At 38.7% G+C, this 22679-nt stretch overlaps 2 protein-coding genes across 3 annotated transcripts in view; both read left to right on the top strand.

The window, feature by feature from the left end:
* The first annotated feature begins 55 nt into the window (after positions 1-55).
* On the top strand, positions 56-2822 carry LOC122575250 (DNA primase small subunit). Its single transcript, XM_043743954.1, has 7 exons — positions 56-328; positions 448-598; positions 664-839; positions 900-1098; positions 1180-1390; positions 1463-1856; positions 1925-2822. The coding sequence occupies exons 1-7, from the start codon at positions 232-234 to the stop codon at positions 1942-1944; spliced, it is 1248 nt and encodes a 415-aa protein (XP_043599889.1). The 5' UTR covers positions 56-231; the 3' UTR covers positions 1945-2822.
* Positions 2823-3945: 1123 nt separating this feature from the next.
* The window catches only part of LOC122574574 (cuticlin-3), a 69073-nt gene continuing 50339 nt past the window's right edge, over positions 3946-22679 (top strand). Inside the window, exons 1-3 of one of the 2 annotated variants that reach the window (XM_043742293.1) lie at positions 3946-4783; positions 8536-8573; positions 17798-17858. In XM_043742293.1, coding sequence (XP_043598228.1) covers positions 8538-8573; positions 17798-17858 — 97 coding nt within the window. In that variant the 5' untranslated portion in view covers positions 3946-4783; positions 8536-8537. Of the gene's footprint in view, positions 4784-5681; positions 5734-8535; positions 8574-17797; positions 17859-22679 lie in introns of those variants that run through there. The other variant, XM_043742291.1, reaches the window with a different exon arrangement.

Genomic DNA, 22679 nt, shown 5'->3' with positions numbered 1-22679 from the left:
TATGATACGAAGGAAAGATTTAAAATTCGCGCCATTTCATATATAGTTTATGGCCATCAGAGCGTCACGTCCAATACAATATGCAGGAAGTATGGTCTTTAAAGTCTTTGTTTTATGGCACTTTTTCCCGCCACAACCTATACCAAGTGAGATGTTTCAAAACTCAGAGAAATCTGTGACAGTTTAAGAAAATTTGTACTTGTCAAGTTTTTAACATAATTGTCAAGCAAAATGGAAGACGTAGCGAACTTGGCTGATCTGTTGCCCACTTATTATACAAGATTATTTCCCTTTCACGATTATTATCGTTGGCTCAGCTATGGAAATGGTATTCTAATTATGTTAATGTTTCTGATATGTACTAACAATAATTTCTTGATTTCTACGATTAGTTAATCTGAATTAGTTTCAATCCATATCGTTACTGAAATAATTATATCGTTACAGTGAATGTATTTACCCACAGAGAATTCTCATTCACTCTCCAAGGTGATATCTATCTTCGTTTCCAATCGTTCAAAAGTGCAAAGGAGTTGGAGTATGAGATTAAAAGACTTCTTCCCTTTAAAATTGATATAGGCGCGGTATACAACCTCAGGTATCTATGACAAAGTCAGTAGATGTTTAACCATTATTAAATATCCTCTTATTTTTTCTCCTTAGTCCAAAGGATCAACGCAAAGAAACAAATTTTCATCCTGTTGAAAGAGAACTGGTTTTTGACATAGATATGACCGACTATGATGATGTAAGAACATGTTGCAGCGGTGCAGATATCTGCTGTAAATGCTGGAAGTTTATGGCATTGGCTTGTAAAATTTTAGACAGTGCTTTGAGATGTAAGTGTAATTAGTAAGCTATTAAAAATATGTGTATGTTATTTATGCATTGAATTTCAGTGGATTTTGGATACAAACACATATTGTGGGTATTTTCTGGCAGAAGAGGTATTCATTGCTGGGTATGCGATCCTAGTGCACGCAGCCTGACTGCAACAGAACGTGGTGCAGTAGCAGAGTATTTGCAAATTGTAGAAGGTGGTGAATATATGAAAAAGAAAGTGAATTTACCTGGTGATAGAATACACCACTCCATCAAGTATGTTATTATTATATGAATTACACCCAACTTCAATTTCTTTTATATCGCCATTTAAAGTAAAATTTTGTATAATATTAGACGTGCGCTGGAAATGATAGAAGCTGTTTTTGTTCCATTCTGTATAGAAGAACAAAATATATTAGGAACAGACGAAGGAATGGAAAAATTTCTGCAGATAATTTCCGATGATGAAGATAGACAAGAACTAAAAGCATTTTTTGGGCAATGCAGTTCCAGCAAGGACAGATGGGACTCATTTGTGAAATATGTTAAGAACAAGAAGACCACGGTATTTTATAATACTTATGAAACTCTAACAGGAATAGACAGAAATAATTTGATATTGAACGTGTAATTTTAGGGAGATAAAAAATGGTATCAATATCGTCATTTGATAGAAGAAGTAATGCTACAGTATGCCTATCCGAGATTAGATATAGCTGTCAGCAAAGGATTGAACCATCTTTTGAAATCTCCTTTTTGTGTTCACCCAAAAACTGGCAAAATTTGTATCCCATTCTCCGTAAATGCAGTGGACAAATTCCAGCTAGACAAAGTACCAACGCTTGCAACGTTGATCGAAGAAATAAACGAATTCGACGTGAAAGATAAGACCGAACAAGAAACGTACGACTTGAATGCGAAGAAAATAAAAGATTACAAAAAAACTAGTATTAATAAGTCATTACATATCTTTCAAGAATTTCTATGGAATCTAGAAAATGAAAGAAAAGTGCAGAGGCTCCAGCAAAACGGTAAATATTCTTTTATGCTTAATGTATAATCACATTTATATGTACATTCGCAAATTTTTATTTTTCAGACGTGAAGATGGAATTTTAATTAGAACGTATTTGTATTTTTTTTAAATAAGTTTATAAATAAAGTTTAAGAATAGTAATATGATTTTCGTGGTTCGATTCGATCATCGCGTCGACCATTAAAAACATTAAAAAATCATTAAAACAAAAATAATAGTTTTTAAGTACAAAATTCATTCAAACTGTTCGTAGCGCTTAGCTCGATATTGCTTTTTAAAGAATAATTCCTATATAACAATATCAATTACCCAAATCATTCCACGAGAAAGAGGTACGCATTGCGATTACGATTCGAGTTAAAACGTTCGCGAACTACAATCGTGCACATTTTTTAATCTCGAATTCAAATAACATACCAATAATGTCAAATCAGCAAAATATAAATATTTGGTTATAAAACAAAAAAGAGAGAGTGCCTATAGGTGTAGTTTACATAATAATCGGACATAGGTATGGAAGGAAGCACAGATATGTACATATGTAGGTACATGTCGTTCCTTAGTTTACGCTGAATCGATAACATTGGAAATGACGTTAAAATGGTAAGAGGATTCTAGAGCCTCCAAAGTTCGAAACACGACTAAACATTGCATACTGCATTGGGTGATAGGTTTATTCTGTATCTGTTCTTTTATTGCATATAAAATATAATGCCTATATTCGTCGTTGCATCTTTTAATGTGCGTTTGTAAAATGTAAAAACAGCACAAAGTGTTCTAGGAAAAGATTCGATAAAGTAATCTGAAATTTTCTAGAAATTTTCAAACTATTCAAATTATCAAAATATTAATTAAAATATTATCTCACTATTATGTTTTATTACTATATTTCTATTCATAAACCCTTATTATAAGTATTCATCGTTTTATTATAATTAATAAATGTGAATTTTAATGCAATTTGAACTAAGTTAGAAGTTAAAGATCTATTTTGAGTACCAAGATAAAAGAAAACGAATTAAAATCAGTGATTAAAGTATATTTAAGGATAATTCTTAGAATAATTGAAATATATCGCTATTTCTTTAGAAAGTTAACACGTATTACAAAAGTATTAGATTTATATAAATTTGATTAGGATACACAATTATGTTTTAAGTATAGTATTATGTATTAAAAGCGCAGGAGCGATGTTACATGTAGTTTGAACGTAGAAAAGTTGCAAAATTCCTCTACACCCCTGAGAGAAGCAGTGGTACAGCATCTAACCCGGGCGATGATGTAAGCATAGTCTATCCTTCTCATTTCTACACACTCGGACACTTTCTTTCTTTCATTTCAACTTCTTCTACCCCTACTTCGAAAGTACCTTACAGCCGATTATAGTTGGAGAATATTCGTCACGATAGAAATATTCTGGCCTTGTATATTTTCAAAGCTCAAAGAAACTTTTTAAAAATAGAGAAAAATATCAAAGCCTGATCCATTCAAATTTTCTATCTCATACACTTCCAGACTTGAAATCCTCAAGTTTGAACAAAAGAAAGAAATACTATAGAAGTAGCATGGAATATGTTCGAACCCTGGAAATAAAATTGTAAGCGAATAACGGATACGTAACATCCAAAAATACCAAACTTTAATTCGCAGAACGATCCATCGTTCAGGGATCCAGAGACAAAGACAAACGCTTCGGTGTCGCGCCCTATCGGTCGATCGTTCAAATATTCCGTAGATCATTACAGGTCCTTTTTCTTCGTCATGCAAACGTTCATTCCCTCGTGTCTCTTTTCCATCCTTTCTTCCACACGCACAGGACAACATCGTGTCAAATATTCCTCTTCATTTTCATTATTTAATCGAATCGTGTTATTTCCTTCCTTTAAGGCTCAAGAGTTCCTCGAAACTTATTCATTTTATCGTCATTTTTTTTTCCCACCACGAATGAAACTTTCTGTCTCTGTTCGTTCACTTCGAAGTGGTGTTCGTTGCTTCTCTTCGTGGCTCTCCCTCTCTCACCTCGGCAAGGTTCCCCGTTTGAGTTGTGTGAGGGGAACACAGAGGTAACAGGGACCGTGAGGACGAAGAGCAGTGCAGTCTCGAGCCTCGCGTCGATCGCAGAGGATTTGTCTGTTGCTCGGCTCTCTTCATGCTCGACTGCTTCCTTCCAAAGCAACGAACCGCCGGTAGGTGTGTGGTGCAGTGCCGATAATAAAACACATGAAAAGAATTTCTGCCAGAGTATGGGAACATTCTCGGGGGAGGTCGATCTATCGCGCGGAACAACAGCGTGGAATCGATGATAATAAAACGAGCAGAAACCCTAAGGAACTCAGTCAATTTGAATATCCCATTCGACGAAGAATATTCGCGAGGGCATCTAACTCTGCTTTGGCATAAAAGTTACGCGAATCAGAGTATCGTTCGCGAAGATAGGGTTGAAATTGACGATACGGGAGCGCGATAACGATCGACTCTCCCCTGACTAGATAGAACGAATCGTCGAGACTCGGAGTCTCGTAAATGAGCGAGAAGAATCGTCATCGAGGGATCAGTCACGATTTGGGGATGTCGACGTGCGCGAGGTGGACTTTATGGCCGGCGAGAACGCGTTTTCGACGCTCTCCGACGAGTCTCGTGTGCTACCGGAAGTGTTGATGATGAACGAGCCGGATCCACGAGGCAGATCGAACTGGTGATTTCGACGAACTTCGGTGCTCATTGAAAAGTGATTTCCGCCATCCTGCTCTTCATGACATTTCGTTCCTTTTATTCCGTTTTCGTTTGCGTTCGATTCGTTGTTTCGTACGAACAGTGAAAAAGATTCGTCGTTCTCTTTTTTCCCAAGAAGACAGAAACGACTGGATATCGCGACATCGCTGATAATTGGATATTTTGGGAGACAGACCGGTGATCCGACAGGTGAGATGTTTTAATAAATATCATATACATATACATTAACATATACTGCTGTATCGTTAAGCTCTTCCTTTATTCTCCGTGCTATTCAATATCGACGGTTTTCTCGGTATCTTGATAATTAACGCTTGAGGGGTAGTTCTCAGCGTTGTAAAATAAAAATATCGGTCCAAACGATTAATGGAGTGGAAGCATAGCGAAACGTACACATATCGGATGATTAGTGAAAATAAATCGTTCGTCGTTTACTCGATTCATTAACTGGATTCATTTAATGGATTTATTATGTCAGATGTATCTAATAACATCGAGATGCAAAGATAAAGTCCTGTTAAACGTCTCTTCGAGTTTTACGTTTTTAATCGCGGTGACACCAAGATGGCGCAATATCTCGTTGCGTGGAGAGACTACGAAGACCACGTTGGCGGATATTCAAGGGCGCAGAAGCCGTCTAGAACGAGTTCTCGTTGAAATTACTGTCAACACGATAGAAAAATAACAACGAGACTAAAATTCGCTGGTTGCGTCACCAACAACGCGTTCTTTGTGGATTCGCGTTTTAAGTGGTTCTCCATTCTCAAGGTCGTCGAAAGCGAGCACGCACGTTTCACAATGATTTCGTCGAACGTTTATTTGTCATTTATCTCTTTCGTCCTACTTCCCTCGCGATAAATCAATTTCCCTAACTTTGATTTCTCCATATGAAAAAAAGTTTCAAAATTCTTGCGACGTTTAACTGCCCGATACATATCGTATCAAAGTTTATTTCACCCCCCGTGGAATAGCGTTACGAAACGGTGAAAAATTCAGAACTTAAAAGATAAATACGCGTTTCTTTATCGGCAGGATTTCTTGGATTTCCGGTATCAGACACCGAGAACACGTACGTTCAACTTTTCATAGGAACCAAAGGCCAATGACTACGTTGACCGTGTACGCTAACGCTGCGAAAGGTATATTATTTAATTCGTGGAAAAAATCGGACAATCCGAACGTAGCCTGAAATTAGTTTGGTTCTCAAGCGTCTTAAATATCCTAATCGTCGCAGTTCGTTGCCTTCGAGGCACAACGTTTCAAAAATCTACATCCGGCTGGTAGTCGGTGGTTCTGGTATTTCGTTGAAAACGCAGTCTCGTGTACAATCGCGATTTCGAGTTCGACGCCTAATATCGTTTCGGAATAACCGAGCGAGTGTGGATACATTTGAAAAAAAATGGATGGCTAGAGGGGTGTAACGCGAGAGCGGCTGACAGCTGTGCGAACAGCGTGGAAGCAACCGTTTCCTTTCCCGAGCACGTTGCGGAGACACGCATGGAAAATGGAGGGGCACACAGCCAACGGCTGAATGGGTATAACGTGGACTTCATAGTCGGTTTAATGAAACGGCGTTATGCAACGCAACTACGCGAAAACGAGTACAAGGCTCGGGACGCTTGTTCATCCTCGTAGGTGGCACTGGTGACCAAATATGCAGGCGCCAAGGATCGTCCACGCTCACGCACTGAACGATTTTCATCCAGCATCTCGATAACCGACATGTATTAATTACATCGACTGCGACCGGTACGCAGAAAAAACCCGATTGACTTGAATTATCGATCTAAAAATATTTGTACAAGTTTGAGCAAAAGGTAGAAGTATTAAAAAGTTGTGGTAAGTTGAACTTTTTAAGAATAGGGTATGTAGGACTAGTTGTTTAATGTTAGCCTCGTTTGAATTGCTAATGATAGTGGATCTTAACCCGTTGATAGGAAAAGGCGAGTCATGTATTCATTTGGATTCCTTCTTTACTTATTTTCAGTCTTTTATCGTGTCGTATCACTTCCGTTACAAATAGACTATCTTTGTATCAGCCAGGATTAAAATAGAATCAGTATGGCATTCGTTTGTCTTCGTCGACTTTTCATCTTACGATCGATAGGAGCTTTTGGTTAACAAATGATGCGGTTGACGGGTTAAAGAGAGGCTTGACAACGATTCGATCATTTAATTACGTAGAAAATAAACTCGGCATCTATTTATTTAACACCAAGTTATACGTCCTTTCTGCAGAAAGTTTTCCAATCGTACGTCATTCCTGCAAGCGGTTTTGAAGCTCGTCTCTTTTATGAAAAATCGTCTTCCGGATTATTGCACGGAGTGCTGTTCATATGACTATTGTTTTACTTGTAAATCTTGGGCTTTCGTAACGGTGCGAGCGCATACGTATTGTGACTATATCGGCCTTACGCGAGACAAGTCACCGGTGACTTCAACGCCCGGTTTGTCATGACGTGGGATCTGCTTCGACAGCCGTACTCTTTTCGCTATGCTCGCAATAAAATTAAATAAAATTCTCTATCTTTTGTCTCGTCTATTCCCATTGTGTGTACCGAATGAAACATTTTAAGATTTCATTAGCGATATATCACATGGATAAAATTTGAAACCAATCGGAAGATGAAAATCCACATACACAGAAATTGCAAGATACTTGCTGCAGACATATACATCTATCAATAAGTGTACGATATAGTAATAAATATTAGAGATGGTCTCACTGAATATCGAGTGCCTGTCGACAATGGACTATTTAATTATCTTCGTGATCTCTGGGAAATACAATCTCCCGTAATTTCTGTATAAATATTCACATCTGTTTGAAACTTTGCCAATCTAATGGCGATAGTCAGTTCTCGTTACGCTGCTAATGAAATTTCATAGAAAAGCGTGTACAAGTGGTCGATCGCTTTCGCGAGTCGTTTGAACAATTTTTCTGTTCCTCGCGATTCTGTTTGTCGGTGACGGATTTTTCAAACGCGACCAACGAAAAGGTTGGGAGAAACGAATTTCCACGCGACGAAGAGAAAGTGAAAGGTAGAGTATGTTACGGCCCTGGGTTCCCAAGTGCATCAAGTCGCGAGGCACGAGCCTGACTTTCCTGGCCGCGACGTGAAAAGGTGGAAAGAAGGTGGCAGAACCTCGCGGGATGTCGATCGACCAGCCTCGTAAAATCGCGCGGTTCGTGTCGTCGCGACGTCGCGTCATGTTCAATCGAAAAACATAAAGGGGTCGTGGTGCAGTGAAAATGGCGTCCGCGTGGAAGGGCTACGGTCGAGCACGGTGGTCCAGTGTGTTCGAGGTCGTTCCTGTTCCGTGCACCGGCCTCTCCTGTTGCTCGAAAAAGTGAACGTTGCGTTATGTTCGGCCACCTCCGCGAAACACCGCGTCGCTTTCTCGACACAGCTCTACTAACCAGCTCGAAAACGTTTTCCCTGTATCAAAATCAAACCCTTCGACCCTTCGAATTTTTCTCCCATTTTTCCTCCCTGTTTTCTCTCTATGCCCTCCATATCACCACGCGGCAAGATGGAGACGAGTTTCTTGTGTCTGCGAATCTTACAAACCTTCAGGCGTGTCGCGTTACTTGATTTATGACTCCGTGGAACATCGACGAGAAGGTCTCGACGATATCTCATGGATCTTTGGAATGTGCGAATGGAGGACGATTTTTTTTTCGCGTCGAGAACCTCGTTACGTAGTCTGTTTAGTGTACAGTTAGCGAATCAAAGTTTGTTAGATCGCGAGTAGAGACGTTTAACTGGATAGATGTACAAAGAACATCGAGTGGATGTATTAAGTAAGAAGATAGACCGGTCGTCGTGTGATTTTTCGTGTTTTGTTGCAAGTGTTCTCGCGCGAGAGACGTTTGCACGGTCGATCGTACTCATGGGAGTTCGACCCAGTTATTAATAAGACTTTCTCTTTTATTTTAGCCATGGACTGGCGGGGGATCGCACTGGCATTTTTATTGGTAAGTAAATGAAAAAGTCTTCTGACAATCTCAAGATACCCTAACAAGTATTTCGTATCAATTGCACAACCTTAATTCTTTAGATTCCCAAACATACCCACGATGTTTATGCTTTTATATCCAGCACAGACGTATACGGATGTACAAGATGTAATAAACGTAGATACAAAAATTTACAAAATATCGAAAGTAAAGTTCATATGTGTCACAACGTGTGGCAAATGAAACACAGTTTTCAGCTTCGGTTTGTTCAACAGTGTTAATTGTCATTGAGGGTTAATGTAGACGATCAAAGCTACTCTTTGAACTACACGAAACGTATATACGAGTGTAACCAATGACGTAATACGAAAATATCAAACTTCGATACGTCTCTTCGGCGCGTGAAACAGCTGGACCGTCCAATTCGAAATGGCCCCTCGATTTTCGCTGAATTTCGATTTCGATGGTAAACAACAAGTACGTGTATGATACTTTCTCTTGTATCATGTCGTACGAAAAACGAGCATGACTGGAGAGCGTAGTATGTTGGCCAGGAATGTGGGGAATTATGTAATCCTTTGTTGGTACAACGTGCCGCTAAACCGGCTGTCAGGAAAACTGTGTCGAGACGGCTGCAATATTTTTTATGACCCGCAATTTTTCACCTCGAAGTTAATTTAAAGTGCAGCAATCCAGCGAAACGGCGCTATCATGTAGCATCTCTTCAAGTCACTTTAAATAATTTTACCTCGTTCACAGCTTTACATTCAATGGAAACTGGGATACAATTTTAAAAGATCGGACGTGAGATTCGCGAATTTATCCTTGGGACCTTAACGCATAATTAAACTGATAACATTCGCAGAACTTGTAGATCTGATGCGTCTAAATTTGAAATTGAAAGGTGTAAAAGTAAAATGAAAGATATGGAAAACGCGTAACGTATAACAAAAATGAAACAGATTTCTACTCGGATCCCATTTTTTCAGTTTTGTTTCTAAAAATGTGAACTTGTAAAGATATCCACGCTCCGGCCATTAGTGAGATTTCAGTGATTAGTCAACGCAAGAATAATCTTTTCTATTGGTTGTGAAAGCTGTGTTGCATTAGTCCAATGATACAATAAATTTTCCTATTTTTACGGAGCAGGAATTTACTCAAACGAATCACTAGCATTTCGTATTGATTGCAATGATACAGTTTTTGTTCGAAACGTGTTCAACAAGCGTTACAAACTTTCCTGTTGCTCGAGCTATTCAGCGAAATGAAGGCTGCACAAGATAATTTGAGTAGATATACTTGCTCTTTTTATGATAATCATAGTAAACATCCTCGTAAAATGAAGCGTCGTTCTCTTGACAAAGAACTGTGGAATTGATGTCGTTAACTCATTCAAAGGTTGCAATCATGGGCCTGTGCAACGTTTAATAATCGACAAATAGCCTGGAATCTAGGAATTACACTGATTAGAACCTCAGGATTCTCAGAAGTGGACGTTTAAAACTTACTAAACTTGCTAAAAAAGAAATCATACACCTATGCTGTAATGTTCCTTTATAAATTTCAAGGAATCGTACATACTGTTTGATCCTTGCAGATATCAATATTAATTAATTGCGTATTAACTTTCCAAACTAAATTCTATCGCGTCATAATATTCTACTCCAACGAAGGACAAAGCCATTCTAAGCGTCTCGACTTGTAATTTTCTGAATGACAAATTTTGCAAATGTTCGTGGTTTTATAAATTTTCGTAATCTTGTAAATTGCATTCGACCAAGGACAATTGTCTCTATACTTTTGATCGATAATGTACGACTAAATAAAATAATGTCGACGTGCAAGTATAGTTTTATTTTTCCACTTGGAAATGGTCACCGATTTGAAAAGTGAACGTATAAACGTTCGCACAAAGAAAAACCTCGATCTTAGTAGAAATTGCAAGTTTGTGAGAAGAAAGCGTGTAGGTGATCGCGAAGAAATCATCGTCACACAGGAAACGCGAATTTCCAAGTGGATGCGTAAACTCGCACGATGTTCAACTGCTCGCGAGATCTCGATAAACATTTGCATGCGTAGAAAAGAAGAACTGTGGATCAGATTCGCACAAAAAAGTAGCAAAACTCTCGAGCAGATGCAAACGTTTACGGAACACTGAGCACACTCCAGAAGAATACACTAAAATTTCTAACTGGCTGATCATTGCGACTGCAAACAAGTACACCGTCACCAAATATGTGTACAACGCGAAGAGCATAGATCTTAAAATATCCGAAAAGACAGCCTGAAAGGAAAAAGCCAAGAAAGTTTCAAGTTTAGCAGGAAGCAATAAAATTGAGGGAAAAGGAAGAAGAGGAAACCTATGAAGCGCGTTCCTGCATAAAAATCACGCCATACGGAGATTGAATTTTCAAAGTTATTCGAACAGCGTGATGCAAATATTTGCACGAATATTCTGTACGCAAGAGAAAGAGGTACGATCGCTAGAGAAACAGCCACGCCCACTTTTACTTGCTGTTCTTTTAAATATCGGCGCAGGATCTCGGAGAGGTCCCTGCAGCTCGTTTTCACAAACGTTTCACTGTGAAGTCGATAGGAGAACCGATACCGGAAGTGAGCCTCTAAACTACTAGCTCCCTTACTAGCAGTTCACACGTACCAAGAAAGAGGAAGACGGAATGTGAACTTTCGGCACTGTTTAGCAAATAATTTATGTTTGCGTATTACTCGAAGCAGTTAGAAGGGGACCCTGTTTATTTTATAATTCTATTTTACCGCGAGCGAGGAGAATAATAAATTTTGCACCGCGTTATAAAGCTGACTAATTATATAAAGTGAATTTAATTAAATTTAATATCCGCATAAAGTTTGTCTGTAATAAAATAGAAATAGATGGATAATGGATAATAAAATTTATATAGATTCTATAAAATTTTATACCATAGGTATTATTCCGTTGCACATCGAAATTCATCGAAATAATTCCTTTACCATAGGAAATTTAACGAATGTTGCTTCACTGAATGTATAACGAATAAACATACGTATCTTGCACCGAAGTAAGTTGCACGCAAAACTCGTGTCATCGTTGCTCATAATAGAATTATTTTTACCATTCCTGTCATTAAAAATAGAATTTATTTTTGTTTATTTTTATCCTTGTTTATAATATTTTTTATAATAGTGCACGTGATTTCACAAAAACTAAGGATGCTAGTGGACAATCAACCAGACTAATCGGCAGGATAAAGCAATTGGATTTCTCTGTTTATGGACACATGCTAGAGGGAACGTTATCGCGAGAACGGTCAATAGAAAATCACGTTTGTTTTAGACCGAGAGAAAGTCGTCAGTGACGCGACCAAGTTTAGAACGAGGATTGCGTAAATGATTTTTCACTGATTTGTCGAATCCTATCGTTCTACGTAACGTTCGTCGGACAAGGGCGTTCAGTTAGAAGCGAAACAAATTTCTAAATGAATCTAATCAAGAAATTTGAATGTCCAAATTCAGAATGATTATCTCGATGTGCGACAGGGACACGTCAAAGAAGATAGCGTGGGTGTTCCTTTTGAAACACGAAATTTCACGGAGAGCCTGCAATCTCTGGCTACACCCACGCAACATCGACCACTTTCAAGCTTTTTTTTTCTGCCACTCGCACGTCACCTTCAACAATGCTCATTTAGTATCTTAAATCTGATTTCGTTGGTCGTGTTTCGTAGCTTCCCGATTGTTTCGAAAATACTTCGTGCAATTGTACCGACAGAATTGACGCAATTAAGGAGAATTTACCTTTCAGCTAATGTACATGTATACCAGATAATTTCGCTTTGTCAACTGTATATAATTTGACGCGAATCTTTTAAAGCAAGCAAAGAATCTATATAATTCTACGTTTCTTATTATCAGTTTACACGTTGACAAATTTATTAACATAGATTGACTCTCTCTCTTTTATTTTTCCATTTGTATCTCCAACACAGAACTGGTATTTTCTTCTGGAAAACCTCTCAAACATTGAAACTGTATAAAGTAGCAGAGACGCTTCGATAAATGTGCAAGAACACAGTGGCGGTAGTAGCTATTCATTGTTCTCTCAATGTAATTACAAATTACACAAAATTTTGATATATCCGCAACAAAGTTCCTAGAAGCGCTCCGATACTTTCGTGAACGACTGTACGAAAAATTACAGTACATTGTACTCTTATATACGAATCGTTTGTCCCCTGATGAGTTCAAATAAATATACGATCCCGCCTTATCTCGAAATAAAGGAGTCTGCAGGAAAACCAGTCCCTTCGATAAAGATCGGAACGTATTTCAGCGAAAAGCGTGCAACGATGACGTCATTTAGATACTTATAGAGATACAACGATCGAGTAGAAGCGAATGAGTAATGTAACTTGCGTTATGCCAGCAGGATCGTACGCTGGGAGGCGTTTTCAAGGAGACCTCAACCTACGCTATATCCGTGGCCACGTCGATCCGATTATCTATTGATTCGCTTGATAACTTGCTTGCTTAGGGTCAATTAGAATGTATGATAATATTTTGTCGTCCCTCGATACACCTTTTTTACAGGATCGAACGTTTCCATTAAGTCAGCGTTGAAAATGTTCGTTATAAAATCTCGGAGTTAACGGTCACATCTAAGAACGATTATTTACCATTATTTAACATAAGAGCGAAGAGAAAGATTTCACGTCGTATGACGAGAGCAATTGTGTTCAATTATGCCTTAAAATTGTTTCCGACGCTCACGTGATACGGAATATTTGCTTGCTATTCAAAGGACAGGAGAAATCCTCCTTTTACCGTGAAACCAACATCCCAGGATCCCTTTGAGTCCAAGAATAAACAGAAAATAAGACTCTGTTCTCTGGGTTCTCAATCCGGATTCCTCAGGAGTCGTAAAACAGCTTCCAAAGAGTTGGTAGTGGCTGAAGGTACGTCCAGGTATAACAACAGTGGCTCGGGAATTTGAATAATTAAAATAATTGGGAGCTTCGTACCGATGAATTTTAAATATACGTAGGAAATGATCGCAAGAATAATTGAAGAGTCCTTGTACCGTCAAGACATCGCAAGCGTCAAGAAGCAAGTTTGTCAGGAAGAAAATAAAACTTGCACGTTAATGCAGTCGAAATTCGCAAATAAGAAAAGTATACCCGTGGAGAACCAAATTCTACAAGAACATTCAATTCCGTTTTTCAAACCATTGAGCTACCTGATTGGATCATCAATCGCTGTAATTATTTTTAGGCTAAGATTTTTGCAACTAATTAGATATTAAATTGGAATTATTTCTAATGAGTTTACTGTGCCTTGTTAAACACGTAATGCTCGTAAAGGTAAAAAGGTGATCTCTGTGTACGGCTTGAGAGACACTGCTTTATGCAAATAATCCCAGAACGACCTTGAAATAACTCGAGCATTTTCATCATTTTTGTACCAAAGTCATACGCGTACTTTGGAAGATGTTCACGTCGGTAAACTATAGTTACAACTATTATACTTTGTATTACTGCGAGGTTACACGGATCGTATTTCAAAGTCTCATCCTTGAAAGATAAACGTTCGCGTGGATATAGATCTCTGAGCTTTGTACGCCCATCGATCGACATCAGCCTCGAGGCGAATTTTTTTACGAAACTGCATTTCGCGCTGCATCCTCGCGATTATGTGTAATTGGATCAAACACGAACGCGAGTGTTTAACTGACGGCGTTGTATGAACGGGGCTTCTGCATGCGACTCCACATATCCGTATATGGCACTTGCAGTTTTACTATCCGATAGAAACCATAACAGAGTAACCTTCTCCACCATAACACGAGTTCTGTTCTCTGACACACCCTATCGCGAGACGAGTTGACATGAACATAATTGCGGGGTGTGAAAGATCGTGTTCGAAGATTAAGTACCTTATCTGTCTATTACATATTCATATTAGATTGACAAGTATGAAACGTCGCATCGTTGAAGTTTAAATTTGGCGGGGTAATACTGCTCGTTAAATCTTCTTCAATGGATAATTATCAAGAAATTGAGGAAGAAGAAATTTGCTGTAAATCGCGTTCTAAAGCATATTGACAGCCTTTCAAACAAATCTGCGTTTTTCATTCTCTAATTGAATTTGTGGAAAAATGTACAAAGTTTTAGCCGTTTTGAAGTTCTTCAGATTGCAGTGGGGAGCAAATGCTGCTAATATCGTCTGGTCCGTAGTATCGTCCAGCGGTAATATTTTGAAAGAAGAAACATCGGCGGAAATCGGCAACGGATTGAAGATGCGATCAAACACGTATGAAAGAAACATGTAATTTCATTTCGCATGTACGTTAATATCTTTCCTAGAATTTACGACGCGTGTTTAAGCACATGCGAAATGGCCGCTGACTCGCTGAACCACTTTCATCGGCGCACACCGATAAGTACATTTAACAACGCCGATGTCGGTGTTTATTAGACAATTTCTCTAATGTCGTTTTCGTGTGGTATAACTTTCGATGCGAGGAACGTATCGCAAACTCTCACTTTCCATCCAAAGAACCAATTTGTATTTTATTTACTTCGTCTCTATATCCTAATATGGAATTCTAATGTAGATATATAATAGTACTATCGGTGGATCACTGCTCGAATGAAACTAGTTCAGGGTTACGTGGATCTGCCACGAAGACATCAGACCATCGTCGGGTATACAAGAAGAAAAAGAGCTGGACGTAACGTTTACATCGGCACGGTGCAACTTGGATCAACTCCGACAATTACACGCTCACCTAATCCATAGAGCAGTAGTTGGCCGAGTCTACTACGTAATGTCGATACCTAAATCGGCATGGATTGGAAAATAAAAGTGTGTCGAGGGAGTAAGAGGTGTCTCGAGTGCCCTTGCTACGTTCACCGTCATCGCATCACGTCGGAGAACGTTTATTGCACTGTGGACAAGTTTTTGCACTTCTCCTTCTTCCCCCTCTTTATTCTTTTTTCTGTTATTATTATCGCAACCTTCGACTCTTGGGAGAATAACAAAATTTCGTTGGAGAAATTGGGTTTAAGAAGCCGTCAAATATACTTGAATCTGGCCAGTCTCAACTGAAGAGAAGTCAATCGAAAGGAGATTACAGCAAAGGAGCAGAATGTAGAATAAATAAATTTGTTTCTTCGTGTTGCAAAAAAGAGAGCATTGCTAAACAAGATGATCAATGTCTTGATCACCGTTATTGCATAAACATCTTGGGTCATCGGTTATACCAACTCTACTATAACGATCAGCTCTGCGAGCAATTTATCGTAACGATCAATTCTCTCGAAAGGCTTTTATTAAGGAATCAAGGTTCTAAATTATCGTTGCAACAATTTTCAGCAAACGTTTCCCCTCTCTTCGGTCGTTGATTATTAAAATTAATACATCGTTCGATATTGAACATCTATTACGTGTCCCTCTTCTCTTTCCTTTAATGTTTCCCTTAAACTGTACATTTTTCTAAGCTATTATTCTTCATAAAGCATTCGTCAAATTCAAAAGAACGAAACATGAATTATGGATGACGAATTGCATAAACACTGAATTATTCATGGATTGTTAATTATTGTTTAATTTTCTATAGAACGGTTTGACAACTCCCACGAATGATAAGACAGGATGAAATATAATTATGATGCACGTAACTATACAGACCTAATGTTTAAATACTGTTACGAGTTGGTATGTTTTATCGGATAGGGTAATTAGAAACGATCCAGACTTGCAACACTACGTTCGTCCTTTCCATTATCCAATTGGCCTTACCATATACGTGCACGTATGGTCGCCTTTATTAGAGGTCTTATTTAGAACCTTGCGCGACGAGCCAACAGCCCGGATTTTACCGCTCGAATTAACCATCGAGCTTCTTGTTCTTCTTATCGATCATTTGCCGGGCTAAACAATTTTGATTACGATGCGATTTATTTCGAAGGTCACGCTCGAGGAACGCTGATAATGAAATTTTCTGATACGTGCTACGTTAGAGATTGCTTGCAAAAGTCATTTATGATTTTGAAGTTGTATTAGCACTTTGAATCAATGAGACACAACCATCGCGATCACATTGACGAGAACTTGAAACAAATTGAAAATGTACGTAGAAACTGCAAGATATCTGGGGAAAATATTATTATACGTCTCGCAATTAAATATCGTAAAGATATTTAAACGATCGAGTATACGCTGTATACTAACTTTTTACAAAATATCCGGTTATTGCAATTAATTCGATGTAAAATTCAATGTTTCCAGTGGTTCTAATTCGTTGGCCAAGGACTGTGCGAGTACAGAGACCTTTCGTCAAATTAAAATTCAGTACTAATAAAAAAGTTAATTGATGAGAAAAAATGTAACATTGTGCGTCGGATTATCGGATGTGTTCAATTGGCACGTTTTCCACGGATCCCTGTGGCTAATAATCAACTTTAATCGATGAGAAACGGACTCTCGCGTTTCCACGCGCCTCTGAAATCGCATGATTCATACACACTTCGAGCAATACCGGAGAGAGTCGAGCGAATCATGGTTTCAGCCTGACATTTTCGCAAGGATTTTTCAGTCGATGACGTGATCTTTGATCCGGGACTGGATTCTCCAATATGTCATTATCGAAACCTTCTCTATCGATCCTTTCTTACGACTGGTCGTACGTGTCCTCAAAGCTCCTTATATCAGTCAGCGAACGTTTCCTTAATTATTGCGCCTAATGATTAATCAGAAATATTATTTATCTGAATCTTGCTTTCGTTATTCGATAGGTGGATCGCCAGAAATGTTACGAACTTTCCAAACGAGTTTAACGTTATCACAGGTACTATCTTTCGATATATTGTCAATGGTAAATAAAAAAAGAACCACTGTTCGCCAACCAAAAGAAGAGATCTTATACTTCGATAAAAAGATGTTCAACGTTCCTCGCGAATTTACATCATCTTACTCGTGCATTCCGATCTTTACGAAACATTTCTTTCGCGAGAAGAGAACTAACAGAACTACTTCTACGAAATACGATATGCTTCAACTTTTCTCAAATCTTCGAACAACTTTATGCATTCTGTATATCTCTGTATCCTCAAAATTTCCCACAAATGCAAAAATATCTTTGGTCTAATCATCGTCGTCCCACGCTATCCCTTGTTCGTCTTATCTATAGGGACAAACGATTCTCTAAGGACAATCTAACGAGCATCGCTCTTCTTTTTTTTCAGATCACAATAGCGAGGCACAGCACCACACAAGCGGCCCAAATACCCGAGCAGCTGCCTACATGTGAGTACATACACACGCCTGTAACGCTTTCTAATTGTCAGTGTGGCAGCGATAACTAATTAGACGGAGGGTCAATTAACCGAGAACCTCCTCTGGTCGACTTGGTGGTGGAATCGGTGGCCACCTGCCAGTGAATTGTCTCTCCCATGGAAAACGTTTCCTGTTGAATCAAACGATCAGATAAAAAAAAAAAGAAAAAAAAATAGCTAGATGCTTTCCACGCGTGCGTACGCACTTTCTAAAGAGCACAATACGCGCCAGTCGACGATGACAATGATTCCAGGAACAATGACCGGTTTATGAACTGGTCTAATTAGTCTGGCAGGGAGCGGTCGTCGTCTTGATTGATCGAGATGTTCAATTAATTACGCTCGCGACTAATTACCGGCGAGCCGTTGGCGGAGAATAAGCGGACTAATTAGAGAGACGTTTTAATCTGCGCTTCGAAAAAGCATACCATCATTCGATATGATCGCGTGTAGTCAAGGATCATAGCAACGATTAGTGGCTCAATCGCTGCATCATCGCTGAAAGTCGATTTTGTCGTTTCTTGAATTTATAATTGCGTGTAATTATTTCTGATGGACTCATAGCAGCCACTGTTAGATCCTATAAGGGCAAGTTGAAAATATCTTTATGGCATGTTTTCACGTGTTGTGATATGGAAATGAACTCGAGAATACATGTTTCCTTCATCCTTGGTCTTAGCGACGTAAGATACATAAAATGCGCGACGTTAATTAATTACGATTTAATTACATACGTGTACGTTGTCAAATATGGGATTACGTGTAAAATGAATTACGGGTGGGCAAAAAATTCAGAAACGAGAACTCTTCTACACTGCTGTAGCTTGCAATTCGTGTTACCTATTGGTAATTGACGATACATCGATGGCAACAGTTTGGCGATACAAGTTAATCGAGCTTCGGAGAATCTATCGATCGAAATCGTTGAGGTAGAGTAATAATCGAAAGAAAGGGAAAAGAATGGTCAAGAAGAGAGTCTTTCCAGACGAGCAACGACCTTCCTCGGAAGACATTGCTTTGGTGGAAGGTGAACGCAGTCGTGTGACCTACATTCTCATGTGGCGACCAGAGAAAGATCACGGAGAGAAGAGAAAGAGGCTGAGACGAGATATAAACGAGACGAAACGAGATGACGATTACAAACAGAGACGACCAGACGATTTCCTCCTCAACATCGATGCGAATCGAAAGTCCTTGCGAACGACGGCCAAACACTTTCAGCCTTTTACCTTTTACCATCGAGTTCCGCCAGAATTTCACCGACTGCCATATTGCGTCAATTTGGGGGAAAATTCTGCAAAGAATCTTCTCTTAGGAACCAAACCGATCGATTCCTCCTTTTCTAAATTCTTCGCTCTTTCCGTAGTTTCACTATTTTCATAATTCAATTTATGACCTCTTTTAGCATTCGAAATTTATTCACCGACTCTTACAATGAATACCAGATCTTAGATATTTTATATATTCTTGAATATATTGCGTATTCTATACACTTTTGCATCGTTAAATTTCCATTTCTCCATTCTGTCAAAAATTATAATATTCAACAACACATGTCTGTGCTTAATACGAAGTTTGTATCGATATTCGAACAGCTGGAATGTCGATTGTGTAAAAGAATAGGAGGATCGCCTGTGCGTAAAAATGGCTGGATTTTTACGCAACGTTTCAGCATTTTGCAATGGATCGTGCTTAAAATTTTGCATTAATCTCTGACGAAAACGTTGCATGACCTAGCTTCAGCCATGACTCATATTACACAGATAGCTTGTGACAGACTGCGAGACGATAAGATCGAAACTTAGAAATTGATTACACGCTCACGCGCTATAATATTATATTAATAATAAGCGTACAATAGATGATTCTACTTTCATTCGCTACATGACACCATAGTTCCTCAACTATGCAAAATCCACTCCTCGAACACGTAAATTTCTCCAGTCAGCGACAGTGATTTACGAATGACTAGACAAAATATTTATAAGAAAAAGAAGAAGACTTTGAAAATCGATACGACAAAGTTGCGCATTTTAATCTAATTTGATACGGCAAATTTGATATGTTTTTATTCAAACGACATAGTACACACATATATGAAAATTATTCATAGTGGTGATCAAGCGGTGCGATCACGTAAGTATAGGCGATGTAAAAAGCGTATCTTAAAAAGTTTTAGCGAATTGAATGGAATTCCTCGGGTGTCGCGACAAGACGGGAAAAACCAGAGGAAAATTCAACCTAGTTCGCTTAGAAACCCACCGTAATGGATTTATGTAACGACTTCGATTACGTTGCTTCGAACGAACGATTAATGAGTCGGACCTCTTTTTACCACCACGTCTGACGAATCGAAAGTGCCCCTCGCCACTGGCCTTTTACTTTTTATCGTTCGTTCCAGAGAACTGTGGAGAACGAGTCGCATATCGAACGGCGAAACACGTACTGGTCGCGATTATTACTTTGACATTTCACAAACTACCGAGAATTGTATTATTATACATATATTTTTATATTTCTTTCGCAAACTATGCTCGTTAGATCCCGTTTCGTATTATAAGGTAGATTCAAAGATATATCACTTGCGATGATTAATGGGTAGAACGCACGCACAGGTCAGATACTGTGATCATTATAAATTGTAATATGATTTCTATATACTTTATTAAACAGCGCTTGCAATTAAACGATATTCAATGTTAGATAGTTAGAAACTTTTTCAGAGATACCCTCGAGTCAAATTTCCGGCTGTTAACGAAGTAAAGCAAAAACGATCTATACTACGCAATGTTAGCGTGAAAAATGCGGACGCGATACAAGTGCGCCAATTGTACACGATTCGGTTTCAGTTAAATCGAGAGTGTGGTTTCCGCGTCGCGGAGCATCGAGGGTACAGAAGCAAGCTCGAGGATTTCTCGAATACCTTGACTTTTATGGGGAAACGCGGTAAAAAGTGAGATCATCCCAAGTTCTATCCATAAACGTACAGCGTTCAGATCGAAGCACTCGTTTCGGTCGAAATGTTCTCTCTCGATCATCGAAGATGATCAGCTGTTTCCTTTCGAAATGTAATGTCTTTTCAATTTTAAACGAATATAGTTGCACGAACAATTCTATAAAGCAATATATTCGATCCTTGCTAGCGTTATAATACTAAAACTCTGTTCGGTTAAGCTTGTCGCGTCAGTACCGTCCGTGAAAGTGTTAATTACATTACAGAATGACCTAAAGAAGAAATTATAGATTTATCTTGCAATTCTCCGCGAAGCGGAAAACGTCAATCTCTGCGCGACAAATGTCATTGTTCGTCCGGACAGCGGTCGGTTGTTTGCTCTTCCAAGAGAAACCGCGCCTCGGAGGAAAGTTGTTTTTCCCCCTAGCATAGGCTTTTGCATGCGGGCACGTTTCGCCTCTTGTCGTAAACGATTGTCGTTTGCGAGCTATTATCCTCAACGTAAAATATCCATTGTGCTACTCCCAATGAATGCTATGCTAATATTCTGGAATACGTGACCCAACTTTATTTTCTTAAGCTGTAAAAATATAAATAAAGAATTTATGAATAATTTATGGACGAATGGACGATGAATGTACATAGGCAACGTGTTAATTTTCGTTTATACGTGAAAATGCTCGCGCTCAGAATCGTGAAATTTGTCTAAATCTTTCGTTTTCTTCGACCGAGAATCATCATCATCATCATCATTTCTGGCGGCCTGAGAATCATTGATTTACTCGATTAACGAACGTATCGAGATTTCCTTTTGTACGTTCACTTTTCATTTCGCCCCTATCGCCCGTCCAAGGTAAACTCCAAGGCCGTTTCAATTCGCACGCGTTCATTGCGACTCGGTTAAAATCGCGACTTTCATAAAAGTGAACACGCAGAACATTAAGTAGAATCAACTTTAAGTAGAATAATGAACAATTCGAAAGAAGCTCTTCTGCCCTTTTAGTTTCGAATCGATTAGTCCGAGGATATTTATACAAATTTACATATTTTTATGAACACGAATGGAATCTATTGAAATATCGCGTCAATCGACGAACGAGTCGTTCTAGAAATAAATGCCAATAAAGATAACAGAGTCGTATCTTGAGCAGTCCGAAGGCAATTACAGTTTTATCAAGGCAAAAAGTTAAATTAGTTATTCGTCCATCTAATTACACATCGATTAATCGAGCGTCATGGTTTCTAATTTATTTTACATTAGCTCTGCACGTGTAAGTAATCGGTACCACGGGTGTTGACCATCTACTTCTCAATCGCCTTGACGCCATGAACTAGTTGTTAGTACAGCGTTAGAAGATTTAAAATGACTCAGGGTATTTTTTAGAATATTCTACGTCCATGTTTCTTGCGATCATCTTCTCCAGAGTGTAATGTATTCACTATTAAATTAAACGACGCGATCGGTTCTATCAGGCACATCGATTCCCATCGATGTGTACTCGCCAATTTCTCAGTCGACCTAGCAATTAGAACGTTCTTCGTGTACACAGTACAATTAATATTCATTCCGACTATGTAAAATGTAAAGCGGTCGATTGGTTTCTATAGAAATCCTGATGACGCGCACACGTACTTTAAAAGCTAACAATTACGGTCGATGACTTCATTTAAGATTCTTTATTTAGATGAGAACAACGATATATTAAGTTCGATATTCTGTTAAGTAAATGCGAACCAACTTATTATGTAAACCAACTTATTATGTAATATCTGCCTTGAAGAAATAATAGCGCCGGAACGCCGTTATTTTTCGGAGATCTTAGCACGAAAGGTCGTCAG

The sequence above is a fragment of the Bombus pyrosoma genome, linkage group LG14 (assembly GCF_014825855.1).
Source record: "Bombus pyrosoma isolate SC7728 linkage group LG14, ASM1482585v1, whole genome shotgun sequence".
Lineage (NCBI taxonomy): Eukaryota > Metazoa > Arthropoda > Insecta > Hymenoptera > Apidae > Bombus > Bombus pyrosoma.
The sequence above is the reverse complement of the archived record's forward strand: the minus strand, read 5'-3'. Positions and strand labels throughout refer to the sequence as shown.